The sequence below is a fragment of the Misgurnus anguillicaudatus genome, chromosome 16 (assembly GCF_027580225.2).
Source record: "Misgurnus anguillicaudatus chromosome 16, ASM2758022v2, whole genome shotgun sequence".
NCBI lineage: Eukaryota > Metazoa > Chordata > Actinopteri > Cypriniformes > Cobitidae > Misgurnus > Misgurnus anguillicaudatus.
This window is the reverse complement of record NC_073352.2, coordinates 26,364,244-26,383,110: the sequence shown is the minus strand read 5'-3', so window position 1 is coordinate 26,383,110 and position 18,867 is coordinate 26,364,244. Positions and strand designations below refer to the sequence as shown.

The 18,867-nt window shown below is 36.8% G+C and overlaps 1 protein-coding gene across 3 annotated transcripts in view; it reads left to right on the top strand.

Moving 5' to 3' along the window:
* The window catches only part of fstl5 (follistatin-like 5), a 173,994-nt gene that overhangs the window by 77,026 nt on the left and 78,101 nt on the right, over nt 1-18,867 (top strand). For all 3 annotated transcript variants that reach the window (XM_055177889.2, XM_055177887.2, XM_055177891.2), the window contains exon 5: nt 12,703-12,899. In XM_055177889.2, coding sequence (XP_055033864.1) covers nt 12,703-12,899 — 197 coding nt within the window. The remainder of the gene's footprint in view (nt 1-12,702; nt 12,900-18,867) is intronic.

Genomic DNA, 18,867 nt, shown 5'->3' with positions numbered 1-18,867 from the left:
TAATGTCACTGTCACCCCCAGCCCGAAGAGAAGCCACATCCTCATCTACCGGCGGGTAATGAGCTCCTCAAAGCTTCACCAGTGTCTGTGAAAGTGAGAAATCACAGATAAAGGGACATAGGAAGGAGAAGAGAATAGAAAGAACCTGTGACAAGAGAAAAGAGAGTGTGGAAATCAAATTAAAGGTGAAACAGAAGGTAGACAGTCGGGAAAGATGACTTACTTTATATAGAGAATAAAGCACCGATACTGAGACCAATAGACGAAAACAAAGAAGGTGAGAAAACAGGCAAAAAGACAAAGCATATGCAAACCATTCGACTAGCTCATCGCACCCTGAGATCCTGAATAATAGCCTGCCGGCGAGCTGTAAATTTGTCATTGAAACAACTCGTATGGATATCCAGCGGCGGGTAGATTGTTATCGAATGCACTGCCTGTGAAATTCTCCAGTGAGGTGTTGTAAGTGGTCAGGCGAGGAGAGAGAGAGACAGCAGACTTTACGGCCCAGCGCGTTCAGACGTCCATTTCTGCAGCGTCGAAACTTGACAGCAGGTCAGCTGGCCCTGTACCCTTAAAGACCGAAGCCATTGACCTTAGAATGAGGTGGAGACGTTGCCGGGTGAGTATTTGATGTATTGAGCATTCAGAACAATGTACTTTGAGAACAGTAAGTGCGCTGAGAGCCTGATCTATTGCCTTTCCACCGATCCGAACGTCAGACTGATATAAAATACAGCAGGGTTAAGGGATGACAAAGACAGTAAGGGAGAGATGGAAACACTGCAAAACTGAAGTTTCTGGCTCTATTTGCTGACGTCTGGTGAAGCAAAAAGAAAGTGCCATTACAAGTGTTGACAATGCATACATTTTATAGATGATGTAGTTTATTACATCGCTAGGCTTAACAATGCTTTTGCAAACAGAAACATCTGGCGTCTTTAAAGCTTGGAGTTGTTTAACTAAAAGAGCTTTCACACATAAACCCGGCACGCAATTTTCGAAAAACATTTGCGAGACTGGAAACGGATGATTCACGATATGAAAAGAAAGCAAGTTTGCAAGTCTTCACACTGTAGGGTCTCATTTATGTGATATATTGCCGACATTACAGGCATTTGCTAAGTAATCAGATAACGGTTTTAACAATATGGCCATTGTAAGAATAATTCTTCAAGCTTACATTTTGTTGGAATGTTTGTTCTGTTTATAGATGGTTTCAGCAGTAACAACATAAACAAAAGGCTTTCATGGAACACACATGATTTTCACGAAATACAGATTTAGAAGGTGTCCAGCATCAGAATTTTTAAAAAGCCCTTGAAGTGATTTTTTTTTTTGCACATATAAGATTAAGTTCTGAACTTACTATAACCATTATTTTAGAGGATTTAAAAAAAATTCCTTTAGAATGATTTACATTTTTTAGATACTCATTATTAAAAATTACACAACATGATATTACATTAAATATATGCATTTACGAACTCATGTTTCGGTAATGAGAACGAAAAAGTTGTCTAGGTACTACGACAAACAAAATGTTAACTTTTATCTGGAGAGAAAAAATAAGAACTGCTTAACTGGTAGCCATCTTGAGTATCACAGTTACTTATGTTCCTTCCAACAATTTATTTATTTATTTTTTTGAAAATGTTAGTTCCTTGAGGACAATGATTGAAAATTGTTGCGGATGATGAAAAAATTGGTTTTGGACACATTTATATTCCTTATTATTGTGATTTCCAAATACCACATGTTTCTATAATGTAAATGTTTATAGTATAACATGCACTGAAGCTTTTGATTTTTTTGATTTTTTTAATTATAAATATTTCCATGTCAAGGGACCCAAATCCAGTCATGGACACATTGCGGTAATGAAAATTTTCCCATTAAATGTGGAAAAAACAACAAAATTGGTTTGTATGATGTCATTTGAAATCATGTGCAAAAAAGTAGGGATGTTTATAACTGTATGCTTCTTATTTTGATACTCTTACTTTGCATTTACTTTTTTATCAAAATGTTTCATGACACCTCATAAGTCTAATTTCGCGAGAATCACCCACATGTAACTTCCGGAAAACTCCGCTAAGAATAAATGAGAACAAAGTCATTTTAAAGTAGTTTATTTATATAACAAGCAAAATAAACAACACATAGATTACCTAGGAAACCAAAACATGTTATTTTTGACGAAGTATTTGGTCAAGAGTTCAGTTTAGCAACTAGTCAGACCATTAAACAAACAGAAACTGGAAGTAAAGTTCCGACCAGACACGTAATTGCGTTACCGCACGTGTGTCCGATAAAACTGTCTATATTTTGTAGGTTTACTTGGAGTTTGTGGGTGACAGTTCAGTTAAAGGGATAGTTCAGCCAAAATTAAAAAATACCCCATGATTTACTTACCTCAAGCCATCCTAAATGAATATGATTATCTTTTTCAGACGAACACATGTCCTGGCAAGCTTTTTAATGTTAGTAAATGGTGGCCTTTGAGGGCAATGAAGCGATTTTGTAAGAAAAATATAAATATTTAAAACTTTACAAACTAGCTTCCAGTAACAACCGATGCACATTTACAAAAGAGTGTGTTTTCAGCATATGAGGCAGGCAAGGAGTCTCGTCTGTCTCATCTCCAAAACATCTTGTAGGCTACGTCCTGCGTCATATGCTGGAAGCACAATCTCTCGGTCGTTATGTTATTTTTATAAAAAAAATTGCATTGAATTCTCTTAGAAGGCTTTATTTACCTACTGCAGCCATGTGGATCACTTCTGTGAAGGATTTATGGACTTTTTTGGACTTCAAATCTGAAGCACCATTTACTACCATTATAAAGCTTGGAACAACCAGTACATTTTGTAATATAACTCCAATTGTGTTCGTTCTAAAAAGGATAATCATATACATTGAGTATGATTTAAGGGTAAGTAAATCATGGGGTAATTTTCATTTTTGGCTGAAATATCCCTTTTAGAGCACCCATACAGAAGAATTTGGAAGTTGTTGAAGGTCACTTTATCAAACAAGAAGGTTAAGGTCATAAAGAATGTAATGTTAGGTTATCACACAAAATCTTACAATAAAATGTGCTCATTTTAACCACACACCAAAACATGTTAGCAAATACGAAAGTGCACAAAAGCAGTCACAGGCAGAGAGCATTTCAAAAAAGCAATTTTTCTGATCCGGACACTGACTCTTTTATTTATGCTGCTTACAGAGCCGTGGGCCGTCACACTGACAGATTTCCTGGACACCTATTATAGTGACATCTGTCAGGCGGTGGGGCTATTTCATCTGAAGTATAAAAAATGCAATGGCTAACTGATTTCATATTTTTGAATCATCTGAATGATCAATTAGACTCATTAAGGTTGGAGCGAGCATCTCTAAAGTTATTGTTTTCATTAGTGCCACTAGATTACAGACCCACTTTTGGACAGGATTTCATTTCGTCCGCTTGAACTAAATGCTTTATATTAATGTTTTGCTTGTGAATCAGGATCCCATAAGTCACACGGCGGGAATCAAACATGCTATTTGAAAACAGACGGACTTAATTTGATCTGCTCACTAACAGAAAGAGATTGCTTTTTCTGTGTCTCGGTCCTCTGGGCTGCGTGTACGCGTAATGCGTGTTTCTAAGTAAACCATGCAGGGCACCTGGGAATGGTTTTAATGGATAGTAAATGTCCTTCTTCTGAATACTGCATGTGTGTAGTGCTTGTCAAAGTAGAGCTATTTTGAATTCTTTTAAGAGGCTTTGGCACGTTTGTCAGAATGGTGTTTAGGTACAGGCTGGTGGCGAACAGGTTTACCTACGAAGCTACGCAGATTTAAACTGAAATGTAAGTAGGAAGATAGATAGATAGATAGATAGATAGATAGATAGATAGATAGATAGATAGATAGATAGATAGATAGATAGATAGATAGATAGATAGATAGATAGATAGATAGATAGATAGATAGATAGATAGATAGATGTGTTATAACTCCAGACTTTGAGGAATGACCAGAATTCCCATCAGAATGAGCAACCCTCCACAATACGCCTGTAGCTGCCTCACCGCTGGGGCTTGCTATGCCATCACGCTTTCAGCTATGCAGAAACAGGCAGGATAAATCTGGGTTCTTGTTAGACATAGCCTAAGTGCCGTTACCTTCAGATCTGGAACCTGCATGTTTACTTAGATGAGAAAAAAATGCATGTCCTTTCACATGATAAGTCCATTATCAGCAACCTTCTGAGGGTCTCCTTATATTAGAGGATGGATATACTTGTTTATTTAATAGCTTTTGCCTATAAGACATCCTCGGAGGGATGAAGGTTGAACAAATAAATACTGAAAGGTCATTGCAGAACATCATAAATGTGCTTCTCTGTTGGAGAAATTTGGAAAGCTCTGAATGCAGAGAGAGATCAGTGAACTAATGTTCCTTTTAATTTTTGCTAAAAAAAATTATATAACGGCCCCTTTAGTTTCCTGAACTGGAACACCAGACCCGTGTACCAGTGTTACTTTGCCATAACCATTGGTTGTAATTTTACAACATCAGTTTAAGGTCTAATAAAATATACCTGTACATGTTTTTTTTTCTCTCTTTAAAACCACATTCACACAACTAAATAGTCCTATTGTTTAACCCTGCAATGATTTTGAATGGTAGACTTTGTAAATAGGTTTGTTTTCCTGGTGGTGAACTTACAAAACCTGCAAACCTGCCTTGAAGAACATGACCTTTTTTAATGGACTAAATAAATCAACAATCACGTAAGTAAAATGCCTAAAATATTTTTTTCTGTGATTAGTTATGTGTCTAGATCATGCAGATTTTAAGATACAGCTAAATGTTTTGATTATATTAGATTTTGAGTTTGTTATGTCAATGTTGTAGTTTTACAACGTTGGTTCTGAAGGGTAGCAATATTTACCTGTGCACCTTGCACATTACATGAATTATCTGTACTTCTAAACTGTAAAAAATTTACTTTTTCAGCAGCAACAAAATATAATAATGATTTTTAATATTTTGATACTATTTTGAGTTTTAATCAAAGTTTTTATTAAATATATTTTTAAGAAATTATTATTTGAGATTTTGGAAGTACTTATTTATAAAATATACTTAGATGGTTCTGTTTTCTTGTCTGGACTTTGTTTGCTCAAATATCTGTTTGCTGCATGAGAGTCAGGTGATAATGTTCTGAAATGTGGTTTGGGGGTTACAGGTGCTATTAGCGTTATAAATAGATGACAATATGCTTGCCGGACAGTATTGTGTTAATTCTGTGGAATGGGTTAATCATTTAAAATGGATACTGTAAGTGTGATTGGAACTGATTTGCATCAAGATTAATAAGCATCGAAATAATCAGTGTGTTTTTATTTCAGAATGCTAGCCAGGACTGTCTTATCTGCAATGCATATGATGCCATTTATATCATCCAGTGTTTGAGATGCGACTCTCATATAACTGATGAGGATGTATGTGGCGATACAAACTTTATGCCTGCCCATATGATGATTATGTGGACATGATGCCAACAAAACCAAGCCATTTTAGAACACATACCTTGCCCATGACCAGGGCCTGAAGTAAACTTTTTTGACCACCTGACACAGTGGCTTTTTACCAGCCTTTTTTTTGCCTGAATAGTGAATGATAACACTGTCTTTATTGTATGAATTAAATATAATTATAATTAATGATTTTCTCTTTGTTTAGGTTGTTTGATTAATATTAATGACACAGATTTAAGTATGTTAAATGAGGTTACTGTCTCTTTAAGACCAAATAAGCACAGGCTGGTTTTTGACTCTCTATACATACACTTAAGACATAAAGAAATGTTTTGATTAGTAAAAGAATACTGTGAAGATCATTTTGTTTATATGTGCCCTATACAGAAAGTTTTTATGTAAGCTTAATTGCTTTTAGGAATGCGTCTCTCCGATGTGCACTATTCAGTGCCCTTAAACCCATGCGCGCACACACAGACGGAGGGGGAATTCCAAACTGCGCACATAAATGCCCCACATACGTTGTTTTTAATTACTCTATTTGCAAAATGTATGTTAATACTACAGTATAAGACACAGTAGCCAACTCTCTCTAAAGTTTACACATCAAGAGTTCTGATCCATCACAGCACTACACATCTGTGCAACTGTGATTGTACTGTAGCCTATCAGCATTGCATTCTCATCCCATCTCACCAACAGTTTAATACTTACTCGCACATCCAAACGTAGTCAGAGAAGTGCCTCATCTTCTTTCCAATCGCATGAATGTTGCGAAACAGCAGTCGCATCCTCTCAATGAATCACTCAATTCGCATCAGTGATGCGCGGGTTGATAAGAAATGAGCGGGTGCCTTCAGTCACCCATCATAACGAGTCATCCAAATATATTTATAATGATATTCGGGCCGCGGTTGGTCGGGTCGTTTGAAATTAAGATGCCAATTAACTATTTTAAACAATTGCGGGCTGGTTAGTTGAAAAAGTCGGTCGGGAGCGGGTTGTTTAAACATTGATCCGCACATCACTGATTCGCATTGGCCACCCCCCAATGTGGCCAGTAGATTGACAGCATTTGACGCATGGTCAGGTGTTAATTTCAGGCCCTGCCCATGACAGGTATTACTGTCTGAAAATTTTATCAGTCTCAATACTGATATATCACTAATGATGCCATCTCCTTCCATATACAACTGGAGTACCTCTGAAGGTTTGCGTCAGAAGACATGCCCACGGGTCTGACAGATAACATCAATGAGTAACGTTTCCAAAACAAATGAATTTTCATAAACAACAAATGGAACTACTATCATTAAACATGTCTGTTAACACAGTAAATACCAGTTTTATTTCAGTTTATCTGGTTTTGTACAATCTAAGCATAATTTGATAATAAATGATTTTTAATAAAAAATATGGTTTGTCTGGTTATTGTGTTATTATGTATATGGATATATAGGCTATATTATTTGGCCACATAAGCAGTACACCCTGCTAATGAACTCTTAAACGTTCTCTACATTTGTTTAGACAGTGAGTGAAATCACTGAAATACTGCTGTAATATTACAACATTTCCATAAAAACTTACTAAAATGTCAAAATTGTAAAAACCCATTTATTTCTGCATTAGAGCACTCCTACAACAACATATAAAATGTGAATTTTTTTTCTCAAAAGAAAGTTTTTTTCTATGTTTGGGTCTTATAGGGATAATCTGCAAAGAAATAAAAATACAGTATACAGCATACACTTTAATGCAAAGCCTGTTATTTCTATAGCAATAAATGCTTTAGTGACGACTGAATGTATTTTTTCAATTTTGGTCGGACTTTAATATATTCATACTGTCTCCTAACAGATTTTATATGGTAATAAGTTTATCTGTTACCATGGACCACAGAACCAGACACAAAACCAGACATAAGGGGCAGTTTTGTAAAAAAATGTAATTAATTATTTATGCATCATCTGACATTTAGGACAATACTAGGCAGAGATGCATCTATTTGAAATTCTGCAATCTGGGGGTGCAAAAAATCTAAATATTGAGGAAATTGCCTATAAAGAGCAACTATCGTCCGATTGACAATTTTACATTTCCTTTGTTGTGTACGCGTGTATTAGTACATGTTAACGATATGCAAAAGGTTGTTTCCAACGCAAATCTCTTTTCTTGAACTACAACAAACACACGGATTGTATGCAACAGTTCACTTTCTGGGCCTATTGACGTGGACAAGACCGACATTATCATAATTCCTTCCGCTTTGACTCACAGCCTGCAAATTCCCTACTGAAAGACCAGCTGACCCACCAGCTTGACCAGTTTTGCCAGGCTGGGAGGACCAGCTTAGACCAGCTACTGCCACTTTAAACCAGCTAAAACCAGTTACCAGCTTATGCTGGTCTTTGCTGGATTTTTCAATAGGGTTAACTGCTGTTAGCATGCATAGTGAACGAATCTTTCAAACATGGTAAGGAGCATCATATTTCCGTGTGACGTCAGAGGTATTCAGGCCAATCACGACGTACAGATTAGCTGGCCAATCAGGGACACAGTGTTTTTCAGATTGTTGAGTTTTGTACAAAATCAATGCGTTTGAGAAAGGCAGGATATCTTTAGCTACAAAAATGTACGGTATGTGTAAAATAATGTTTTTTCTTTTAATCATAAACCACACAAACACATCGTATTATTCCAAATACACAAAATAACCTTGTTTTTTAGCAATGAAATAGGTGCACTTTAAAGTTGTCCAAATGAAGTCTTTAGCAAAACATATTACTAATGATAAATAAATTTTTTATAAATTTAGAAATTCACAAAATTTCTTAATGAATCATGATTTTTACTTAATTCCCAATGATTTTTGACATAAAAAAATCTATAATACATACAATGTATTGTTGGCTATTGCAAAAAATATACCCGTGCAACTCGTGACTGGTTTTGTTGTCCAGGGTCACATTTTTTATTACTTGTATCACACATACTATGTAACTACATATGGAGGAGTCTGGTTCCTCCCAAGGTTTTCTCCTCCACTTCCTTACTACTTCATCTCTCAAGGTTTTTCTTTGTCACAGTTGCTTTGGTTTTTGGTGTTGAAGACATTCAATTCAATTTCTCAATTCAATTTTATTTATATAATGCTTTTCACAATTGGTAATTGTTTCAAAGCAGCTTTACATTAATAGAAGCAAGGGAAAACACAGAAAATTCGACAGACAATAAATACAGCGGCTATGAATAAACTTTACAAGCAAGCGTATTAATGTAATGTATAGAAGAGGGTGCTAAGTTAAGCCAATGTCGGCTGACTCCCCGGGGTTGAAAAAAACCTCTAGGAGAAAAACCTCCCAACTTAGTAAGTAAAAGCATAATTTTCCATAAAGCTGCTTTGAAACGTGTATTATGCAATGTATAAAAATTCATGAATGATACTTTTTTGCAATTATACTGTATGCATTGTATCAGTAATACAGTACATATATCCTTTGGATTGCAGTCAATGAAGAAGGTTGGTTTTTAAATTAGCAGGGGATTAAACTTGACCAACTTGAAAAACTTTTCAACAACCTAAAAACTCTGTATACCGCCCTTGACATGGGAATTTACCGATGCTGCATACTTCACAAGGTTTTTTCACAAGCGCAATGTTTCTCGCTGTTTTATTTTCAAAACAACAGCAGATGGACTCCAGCTGAATTGCTGCCCATTCCTTCAGTACTTCTTCTTGAAACCTCTAGCTGTTTTTTTCACACAGCCTTGTCCACGGGAGAAACATCAGAAAGTGTCACTGAGAAGAAACAGTGCTGGAAACCTTCAAGGTCAATGATGCAATATGAATGGCACATTCTGGAAAACGACAGAAGCTCCACAGCTCTTTCTCCTAACTTGTACAGTTTACCTTAGGGGTTTGAATGACAGCAGATTTGGATGAGGACCTTTTTCAGATCGCCGCCATTCTAAATGTAAATGCTAATGTGCCGTGCGCTGTACTGCAAACACACACACATGCAGAAGCACATGCAGGTTTGACAACGCTGACCTTCGTTTCCTCTGGGCAAAGCAGAGGGTAGACAGCCATTTATCTTTTATTCATTCTGCCATTTCCAAGTAAGGAAGCTTTCCTGCCACAGTTGATTGTCAAAGTCGAGGCCATTTGGTGATGTGCGCTGAGCTGTGGATGAAAAACCACATGCACACTCACACAAACTAAACTTGGACACCTGTGTGCTCATATAGCTCACTATATAAGGCACGCACACATGAGTCTTGATGTCTGTCAGTGAAACCAATGTTGACAGTTTTAAGAAAGCAGGTGGTATTGCATTGCTTTCATTTCAGCTACCTGTTATCCTTCACTTATGATCATCAACATTCTCACAAGAAGCCACACTTACCACCTGAGCTACGTGTAATGACAAAAACATTTCAAATATTGTCAACCGCATGAGTTTCCGATGTGTTTACATAACGTTTGCACAGATGAAGAATGGGACTGTTAAAAAATATTATTGTTATACTCACAGAAGCATAAATGTTCATACTGTATGAAATAATATTTATCAAACTTTTTACGATGACGTACCCCTGGGATAGCCTTTCTCCGCACTCCTACGTGCTTCAGCTTAATTTTCATTTCGCTTCAGTACAACGTCTGGGACCGCTGTGTAGAGTTTTGTTTTCTCCTGCAAAAATCTGCAGGTCCAATCAGCGAACAGAGGGGGGTGGCTAAGATCGATGACGTTGAGGTCGTGCGTCAGTTTGAGGTGTAGTTCAGTAATGGCAGCTGAGAAAGACGTGCGAAAGCTATTCGGTCCGTTGTTGCAAAACTGCCGAATATACAGAAGTAAAAGCCGGAGCAAGAACCAGGTATGCTAAGTTTGGTTGGTCTGAGTATTCAGCCCAGTCTCCTGCAGATGCGTATAAATAGCACGAAGTGAAAAATCGTGCAATACATACTGCAAATTCCACTTTGGGGTGCATATGATACGCCAGTCCTTCTCATTCACTTAAACGGTGCATCTTTTTTTGTCGTTTTATTTATTGGTTTCTTAATTTTTTTGCTTTTTTTTACCATTTTCGCTTGGGTTTAGGGTTAGAACAACTTTTTGTTATATAAAAATGACATCCTAACCCAAACCCCAACTCTAACCCCAACTCTAAGCGACCATGGCTTAAATATGGACAAAAACATGGAGAAACCTGTATATGTAATAACCTCATTAAGCAAATCTAAAATCTAACCCTAAAACCAAGCGAAAATGATTTAAAAACAGAAAAAAATTGAGAAACCAATAAATAAAACGACAAAAAAAGATGCACAAGAACTGAATGTGTATGTTGCGCACATGCACTCATGATCTGTATTTACAAATTCATCAAGTAAAACCTTTCATACCAACTGCCAGTAAACAATAAATACAATAATTTTTAAAAACAACTAATATTATGCTGATAAAATATGCTGATTTGGCTGATTTATTTATTCTGCTACTATACATTATTACAAAAATGCGTTTACAGTACAGAATATATCCAACATAATTTGCTTAGTTAATGTTTATAATAGTTCGGAATGTGTTTGCGCGTACTTTTGTTGTGTTTTAAATAAAAAAGCAAATACTTTAAAAAGTAAGCAAATAATTTCATAAGCTCATGTCTCCACCTGATGCGTAAGAAGCGATGTAATAATATTTTCATAAAACAAAAACAATACTCAATACATGTAGTTTAATATGTTTATTACGGTTTGTTCCAATAACTTACAATGTGTTGAATGAGAAAGATACTGTGCTGACTGTGTCGGACCGCGTGAAGCTTGACGTGTCACCATAAACAAGTCCATTCAAAATTGTAGTTTAAAAAAACCTCACACCAGAGGGACAGTTGTGACATTTTAAACCAGCCCCTGAAAACTTAAAAACACAAAGTATTGGTCTATTCCATGTACAGACACTCGACTGACTTTCCCATTGTAAAGATACTGGTATGTCTCCATGCTTTCATATTTGTGCATTGAAGACCCGTCACCTCCGATCAACAACACGAAATGATTGAATATATCTTCATATATTCAAGCCACTTATTAATTTCATCCTCACACTGGTTCATACATGGCAGGTGTAATAAATATTAACTGTTTAATTCATGTTTTACGCGTGCTCCCACTACACTGTTTTCTACCGGCTGGCTGTTGAACCAGAAGTCTCGCACAGGAAGGGAAATACGTCACATCACTTACTTCCGCATTCGAGAAAAAGGTGGATACTGACACCTAGATGTAGAACCATGCAAATACAAAGTTTTTGGTTACCAGATGCCATTGTTGAAACACCATATGGTGATAGTAATTCTAGGGTCTCACAGGTCCAGAGGGCCACTGCAACATCTCCCGCAAGTTATTATTTGTTTCTGCATTAGCGTGGCTTTAAAGGGGTCACAGCGTGAAAATGTGACTTTTATCAACCTAGAAAACATGAAAAAGAACAACCCAGTAACTTTGTTTGTGTAAGCCATTCTTTGGAAGCATGTGAAAAAATAAGTCGTTCAGGTTTCGCCTGTTTTATGATGTAGGTAACAAGGCCCATTACAATAATACTCCCCCTTAATCTGCAATATCCAACCACAGCACTGCCATTTAGTGCAGAGGGAAAAAGAGAGAGAGAAAAATATTGACAGCACAATTGAGTTTCAATTACAACAAACCACCATTGCGATCAGTGTTTGCATTTCAGCAGCTTATTTGCATTTTAAAGGACACACCCAAAAACGGCACATTTGTGCTCAGGCCTACAAAGTGGCAATTTTAACATGCTATAATAAATTATCTGTGGTGTATTTTGAGGTAAAACTTCACATATGCACTCTGTGGACACCAAAGACTTATTTTACATCTTTAAAAAAAAATCATAACAGGACCCCTTTAAGAGCGCTAAGGTTGTGAGTTCAATTCCCAGGAAATATATAAACATATCAAAAGTATACCTTGAAAGCACTGTGAATAAAAGTATCTTGTATTAATTTCATATGAGATACATTTTCTCTCGTGACCACTCATGCAAATGGCTTCATATTGGCACAGTATTGATGAATTAGTAATGTTATGGTTTTCTTCACACGGGTCTCACCACTGTTTCTCCTTCACTCTTTATAGATGATAACTGTCGTCTGGGTGATTATAAAAAATTGAAGAACAAGATATTGGACTTGCACGCTCAGAGATACTCAAGCCCTGGTAACCATGGAAGCTACGAGACAGACATGTCGACTAAGAAGCGTCTGGTGGACATGATGTTCAAACGCTTCGACGCAGATGGTAATGGACGCGTTGACAGCAGTGAGCTTTCACAGGTAAGTAGGAAGTTGAGTCTTTTGCACCCCTTTTAATGTTATAATTGATGTTGGTGTCTTCGTACTGTAATGCTGCATTTTCTCAAAACCAGCATAGGCGCTCTAAAATCGATAATAATAAAGGGACAAAGCTAGTATTACATAAATGTTTTGATTGAAACAAATAATATATATACGAAAAGCAAAAATCAAATGAGGATGGATGGGGGTGCGGTTTTCCCAAAGTTTACTGCATTCATTTAAAACTGAGCAGGTGAGCTTGTTTCTTTTTTAATATCTCACTCATATGCTGATCCCAGGTCAGCTGTCCTTTATCTTGTCCTGCGGCAGAACTATTACACCTGTCCATAGAGATACAACTCACAGCAAAATATGAATTTATTCATATTTCTGCAGAGAGAAAACTCCACTTTTGCTCTCGGATGCGAGCATGAGCCAATTCAGTTTCATCGGGCATTATTTTCTTGTCATTTACATATCACTTCATTCTCTGTGAAAGACGAGTAGATCACTTTTCATGCATGGCAGATGATCGAGACAATGTAAATGTACAAAATTTAGACCGCCTCTGAATACAGAAGTTTGGCCTCTTGACACTGAGGTGGTCAAGTTCAAAAGGTGACCGAGGATGGGTAGCATACAGTACACTGCAGAAAAACGGCGGTGAGAGCAATTACATCCGATCAGTATTCTGTTCAAGCAGGTGTTCTAGTAAAATGTAATGGATTGAATAGACAGACCATGAACCTTCTCGAATTATTAAATGAAGGTTTGTTTTGTCAATCAACAAGAATATTTTTTGCCTCAACAATACATCAGTGCATGCCATGCATAACCAAACTAACAAGCACAATTTTTCAATGAAGATTTTTTTCAATGGACACATGAGGCTGATTTCAATGTCAAGGTGATATCAAAACAACCCATAGTAATTAAACTTAGTATGTGAGTTTTATATTCATTAGCACTTATATACTTATGAATGTTTATTGGTTTATTGTTTAATGCCTATATGTTATAGTTTGTAATTTTATTTTATTGACAAAATAATTAAATATCCTGAAAGATAAACAAGTGTTTCATTTAATGTTGACAGCGAGCATTTCACTATAGATTGTGGGATTGACAGATGGTGTTATAAACGGTGGTGGACAGATTTTCTCTGCTACTGAAACTTATGGTTATTTACCCATTTTCTTAAAGTTATATAAAGTTACTTTGTTCTACTGAACACCATTGAAGATATTCAGAAGAATGTTTGAATCAAGCTCATGTGGGGCACCATTGACTTCCATAGTAGGAGAAAATAATACTTATTTACTAACAAATTATCTATTTGTTATTAACATTTAAAAAATGGGGTTCCCAAGGGTCTTTGAAATCCTTGAAAGTTTGTGAATCTGGGGGGGGGGGATTCAAGGCCCTGGGAAGTTTTTGAAAAATATACATACATAGATACATGTCATTGAAAGTGCTTGAATCTATTTTATGCAAGAAGTTTTCTGGAAAAAAAATCCATATTATTCCCTGTATAGTGTAGGATAATATCAAAAAAATTCTAGCCTTTTTAAGCACACATGCTAAACTGTTCGTTTTAAATACTTATATTAAATGTCTTCTGTATGCGAATGTTGATTCATACCAAAATGCTTTTTTGCACAGTTGTGTTTGACACATGAAAACTTCTCGGGTTACGTATGTAACTGCTGTTCCCTGAGAAGGGAAAGAGGCGCTGCGTCTCCCTTGCCATACTTCCTGTGTCCCTGTAATGCCGTCTTTGGGAATATTTCAGATAGCGATATACTTCCTGGCTCCTGCGTCACCCTGTCTTTGTCGTTTAGCGTCACTATTGGTTGAATTTGATATACACATTCAGACGCACTTATCCCTGGAGGCGTCCCCAAAGTGTCACCACAGTGACGCAGCGCGAGTTCCCTCGAAAGGGAACTGTAACAATGTATCTTAAAAGGTAACATGATGTAACCTTGCTCTCACTTGGAATGTGTCCCCACATTAAGTCCTTGAATTTGAGAGTATTGGACCTGTAAAGTCCTTGAAAGGTCCTTGAATTTGAAGTTAACTAAGAAACCTGATAAAGAAATTATATTTATTTATTTATTTATTTATTTTAAGCAGCATGGCTATTTGTTTATACTGCAATGTGAAACATAACAACCCTTTTTTTGCGAACTTCTCCTTTAAAGGTTTCTGCTGGCCTTTAAAACACATGCGACTTGGTTTGATGTATTGTTATTATCTGATCCAATGACATTCATACATTTTTTATGCGCTCTATAATAAAACTTTATTGGGCCACTGTATAATACCACATTAGCTGAAAATACCACCACGTTCATGAGTGAGAAAAAACATTTATGTGCACAAAAGTTATCCCTGTTTATATGGAAAGTAGCTGTTTCCATTACCCTTCAAATTGGGCAAATTGAAATGGCGAATTGAAAATGTAAAACACAGCAATTGCCCATAAACTTTCATATATCATAAAAACAAAAAATATATTTCGAAAAAAACACCTCACCTGAGCCTCAAGGTGATATATCTACCAATGGAGAAAATAAACACTACCTTGACCTTGATGCTCGGGTGAGGTGGTTTTCAGGGAATTCGAAAAGGACAAATATCACAAAACTGCAATGGAAACAGATCACCTGAGTTGCATAAAAATCACATGATCATTCTTTAATTATGGAGCGGTATGTTTGATTGGAGGACAAGACATAAGAGGTGTGGTCGACTTTATGTGGCGTCACAAGAACCGTTGGTCTGTGCGGCGCTGTATGAGGTCAAACACACACACTTATTGCAAGACAACAAAATTACGTTTTAGTCGCATAACAGTAAATGGAAATGTCAACATTTAGAAAATAAGCATTTTCTGCAGCATTGGTGCAGGTTTGGTTATGAATTTAAAAATTGTTATTTTACATTTATACACAGCCTTTTATGTACAAAAGAAACTCAAACAGAACATAACTTGTTTATCCCTGTGCCTGAAAGTTGTTCTTCTTGGTTGTCTTTTTTTAACTTTGAAAAGTAAATGCATGCTTAGCAACTGAGGTCAGAGTAAGGTTGGCAAATGTGGGTTTTTGAGCTGGTAACAAAAGTTTCTGTAAGAGGATTAGAGCAAACAACAGATACTGAAATGACAGGATTGAATCTGAACAAGCAGGTGTGCTTTTAGATATATTGTGTAAGGCAGTTCAGGTCAGGTCTAGCGCTAGATGCGTCAAAGCTTTCAGGAAATAACAATATTATAAGATCAACTCCAGAGGAAGGTAACACAAGATATACAGTTTGTCTGTGTTACTGCATTTATATACATTTTCATTGTTGATTTTGAAACGATTGGTTGATTTAATTCTTTGATTTGACATCTCATATACTCATACATTTTTAAATCTTAAATGTAATCCACACTAAATCTAACCCCTAACACTCATCATCAATCCCTCTGGCTTTTTTCACTAGCTGTAATTACCATCAGATATTTCTGGCATAGATAAATATATGCTACAACCTTTACAGTAATCCCTCATGCCTTTCAACATATGAAACGTTATGAAAATTCTGCTTTGTTTCAGACGCTTGCTAGCAGACAGGAATCACAATATCTGATGCAGATGAAAATCACCTGTTTAATTATTCATAGTTCAACGGCAGTACACAAGGAAACACTTTTTTGCTTCAAAACCCAGATTTTACGAAACATTCAACCTCAAGTCACAGTCTACCAGTTTTGTAACAACATGTGTTTTAACGATCTATTGATCTTACCATAAGCGACACGGGTAGACAATAATTCACAGGATTTTTATTCTCATTGTAACTGAACCAGTGTTTATGTGTCTGGGTCCTTACCTCTGTTCATTGTTGTTAAGAGCGTGTTAACCTGTCCATATTGCAATCTGCATAATTTGCCAAGTTTTTACCAAGTGAGAGAATAACAAGTGACAGATTAATGCATTTATCCATCCTTTTAAAAGTTGATGAGCGTAATTATTTTGCATAACTATTTATGATTATATGAATATAGTTGCATTTTATTATTTGCCACAAACTATGTATTATTCCAGCTGTCTGATACTTCATCAGAACAGACCAAGTTGTTTTACAATCACTGCGGCTTTACTAACATCCTAAATGCTAAACTGCCCATGTATCCGATTGTGTTTACTTTGACAGTACATACTGATTTATATAAAGTACCCACATTCTTAAAATGCTCGATTGTTTACAACAGTAAATATTGGACACTCCCGCTGGGTTAAAAATTACCCAATGCTGGGTTGTTTCAACCCAACTCCTGGGTTATTACAACCCATATTGTAGTTGGGTTGCATTGGGTCATTTTAACCCAGCGATGTGTTTTGTCCAATATTTACCCAGCATGGGTTAAAAACAACCCAGAATTTTTAGAGAGCACTTTTTGACTATTAATACAGTACATATATAGTATGTATGTTTAGTATACATTTCAGACATACAGTACAGTACCACAGTCGTCCACCATGTTTTTATTGATTTGTGACACATATGTTTGCTCACTTATGATGATACTTCTATGAAGAGCTGCTTTGCTCACAGTTTTCTGGTTTTGTAATTTATTTATTTTTATTGACACCTTCTCAGCTCCCATTGACTCATGTTACCTTATGGATGCATACTGAGAAATCTCTGCAGAACCAGCATACTGGATTTTTTTGCATACTGACGTTTTGAACATACAGTGCTGTTAATTGCTCATGTGATTTTGCATACTATATATACACTCACCTAAAGGATTATTAGGAACACCTGTTCAACTTCTCATTAATACAATTATCTAATCAACCAATCACATGGCAGTTGCTTCAGTGCATTTAGGGGTGTGTCCTGGTCAAGACAATCTCCTGAACTCCAAACTGAATGTCAGGATGGGAAAGAAAGGTGATTTAAGCAATTTTGAGCGTGGCATGGTTGTTGGTGCCAGACGGGCCGGTCTGAGTATGTCACAATCTGCTCAGTTACTTGGATTTTAACGCACAACCATATCTAGGGTTTACAAAGAATGATGTGAAAAGGGAAAAACATCTAGTATTCGGCAGTCCTGTGGGCGAAAATGCCTTGTTGATGCTAGAGGTCAGAGGAGAATAGGCTGACTGATTCAATCTGATAGAAGCGCAACTTTGAATGAAATAACCACTTGTTACAACCGAGGTATGCAGCAAAGCATTTGTGAAGCCACAACACACACAACCTTGAGGCAGATGGGCTACAACAGCAGAAGACCCCACCGGGTATCACTCATCTCCACTACAAATAGGAAAATGAAGCTACAATTTGCACAAGCTCACCAAAATTGGACAGTTGAAGACTGGAAAAATGTGGTCTGGTCTGATGAGTCTCAATTTCTGTTGAGACATTCAGATGGTAGAGTCAGAATTTGGCATAAACAGAATGAAAACATGTATCCATCATCCTTGTTACCACTGTGCAGGCTGCTGGTGGTGGTGTTATGGTGTGGAGATGTTTTCTTGGCACACTTTAGGCCCCTTAGTGCCAACTGGGCATCGTTTAAATGCCATGGCCTGAGCATTGTTTCTGACCATGTCCATCCCTTTATGACCACCATGTACTCATCCTCTGATAGCTACTTCCTGCAGGATAATGCACCATGTCACAAAGCTCGAATCATTTCAAATTGGTTTCTTGAACATGACAATGAGTTTACTGTACTGAAATAGCTCACACAGTCACCAGATCTCAACCCAATAGAGCATCTTTGGGATGTGGTGGAACGGGAGGTTCGTGCCCTGGATGTGCATCCCACAAATCTCCATCAACTGCAAGATGCTATCCTATCAATATGGGCCAACATTTCTAAAGAATGCTTTCAGCACCTTGTTGAATCAATGCCAGTTCTGAAGGCGAAAGGGGGTCAAACACAGTATGAGTATGGTTTTCCTAA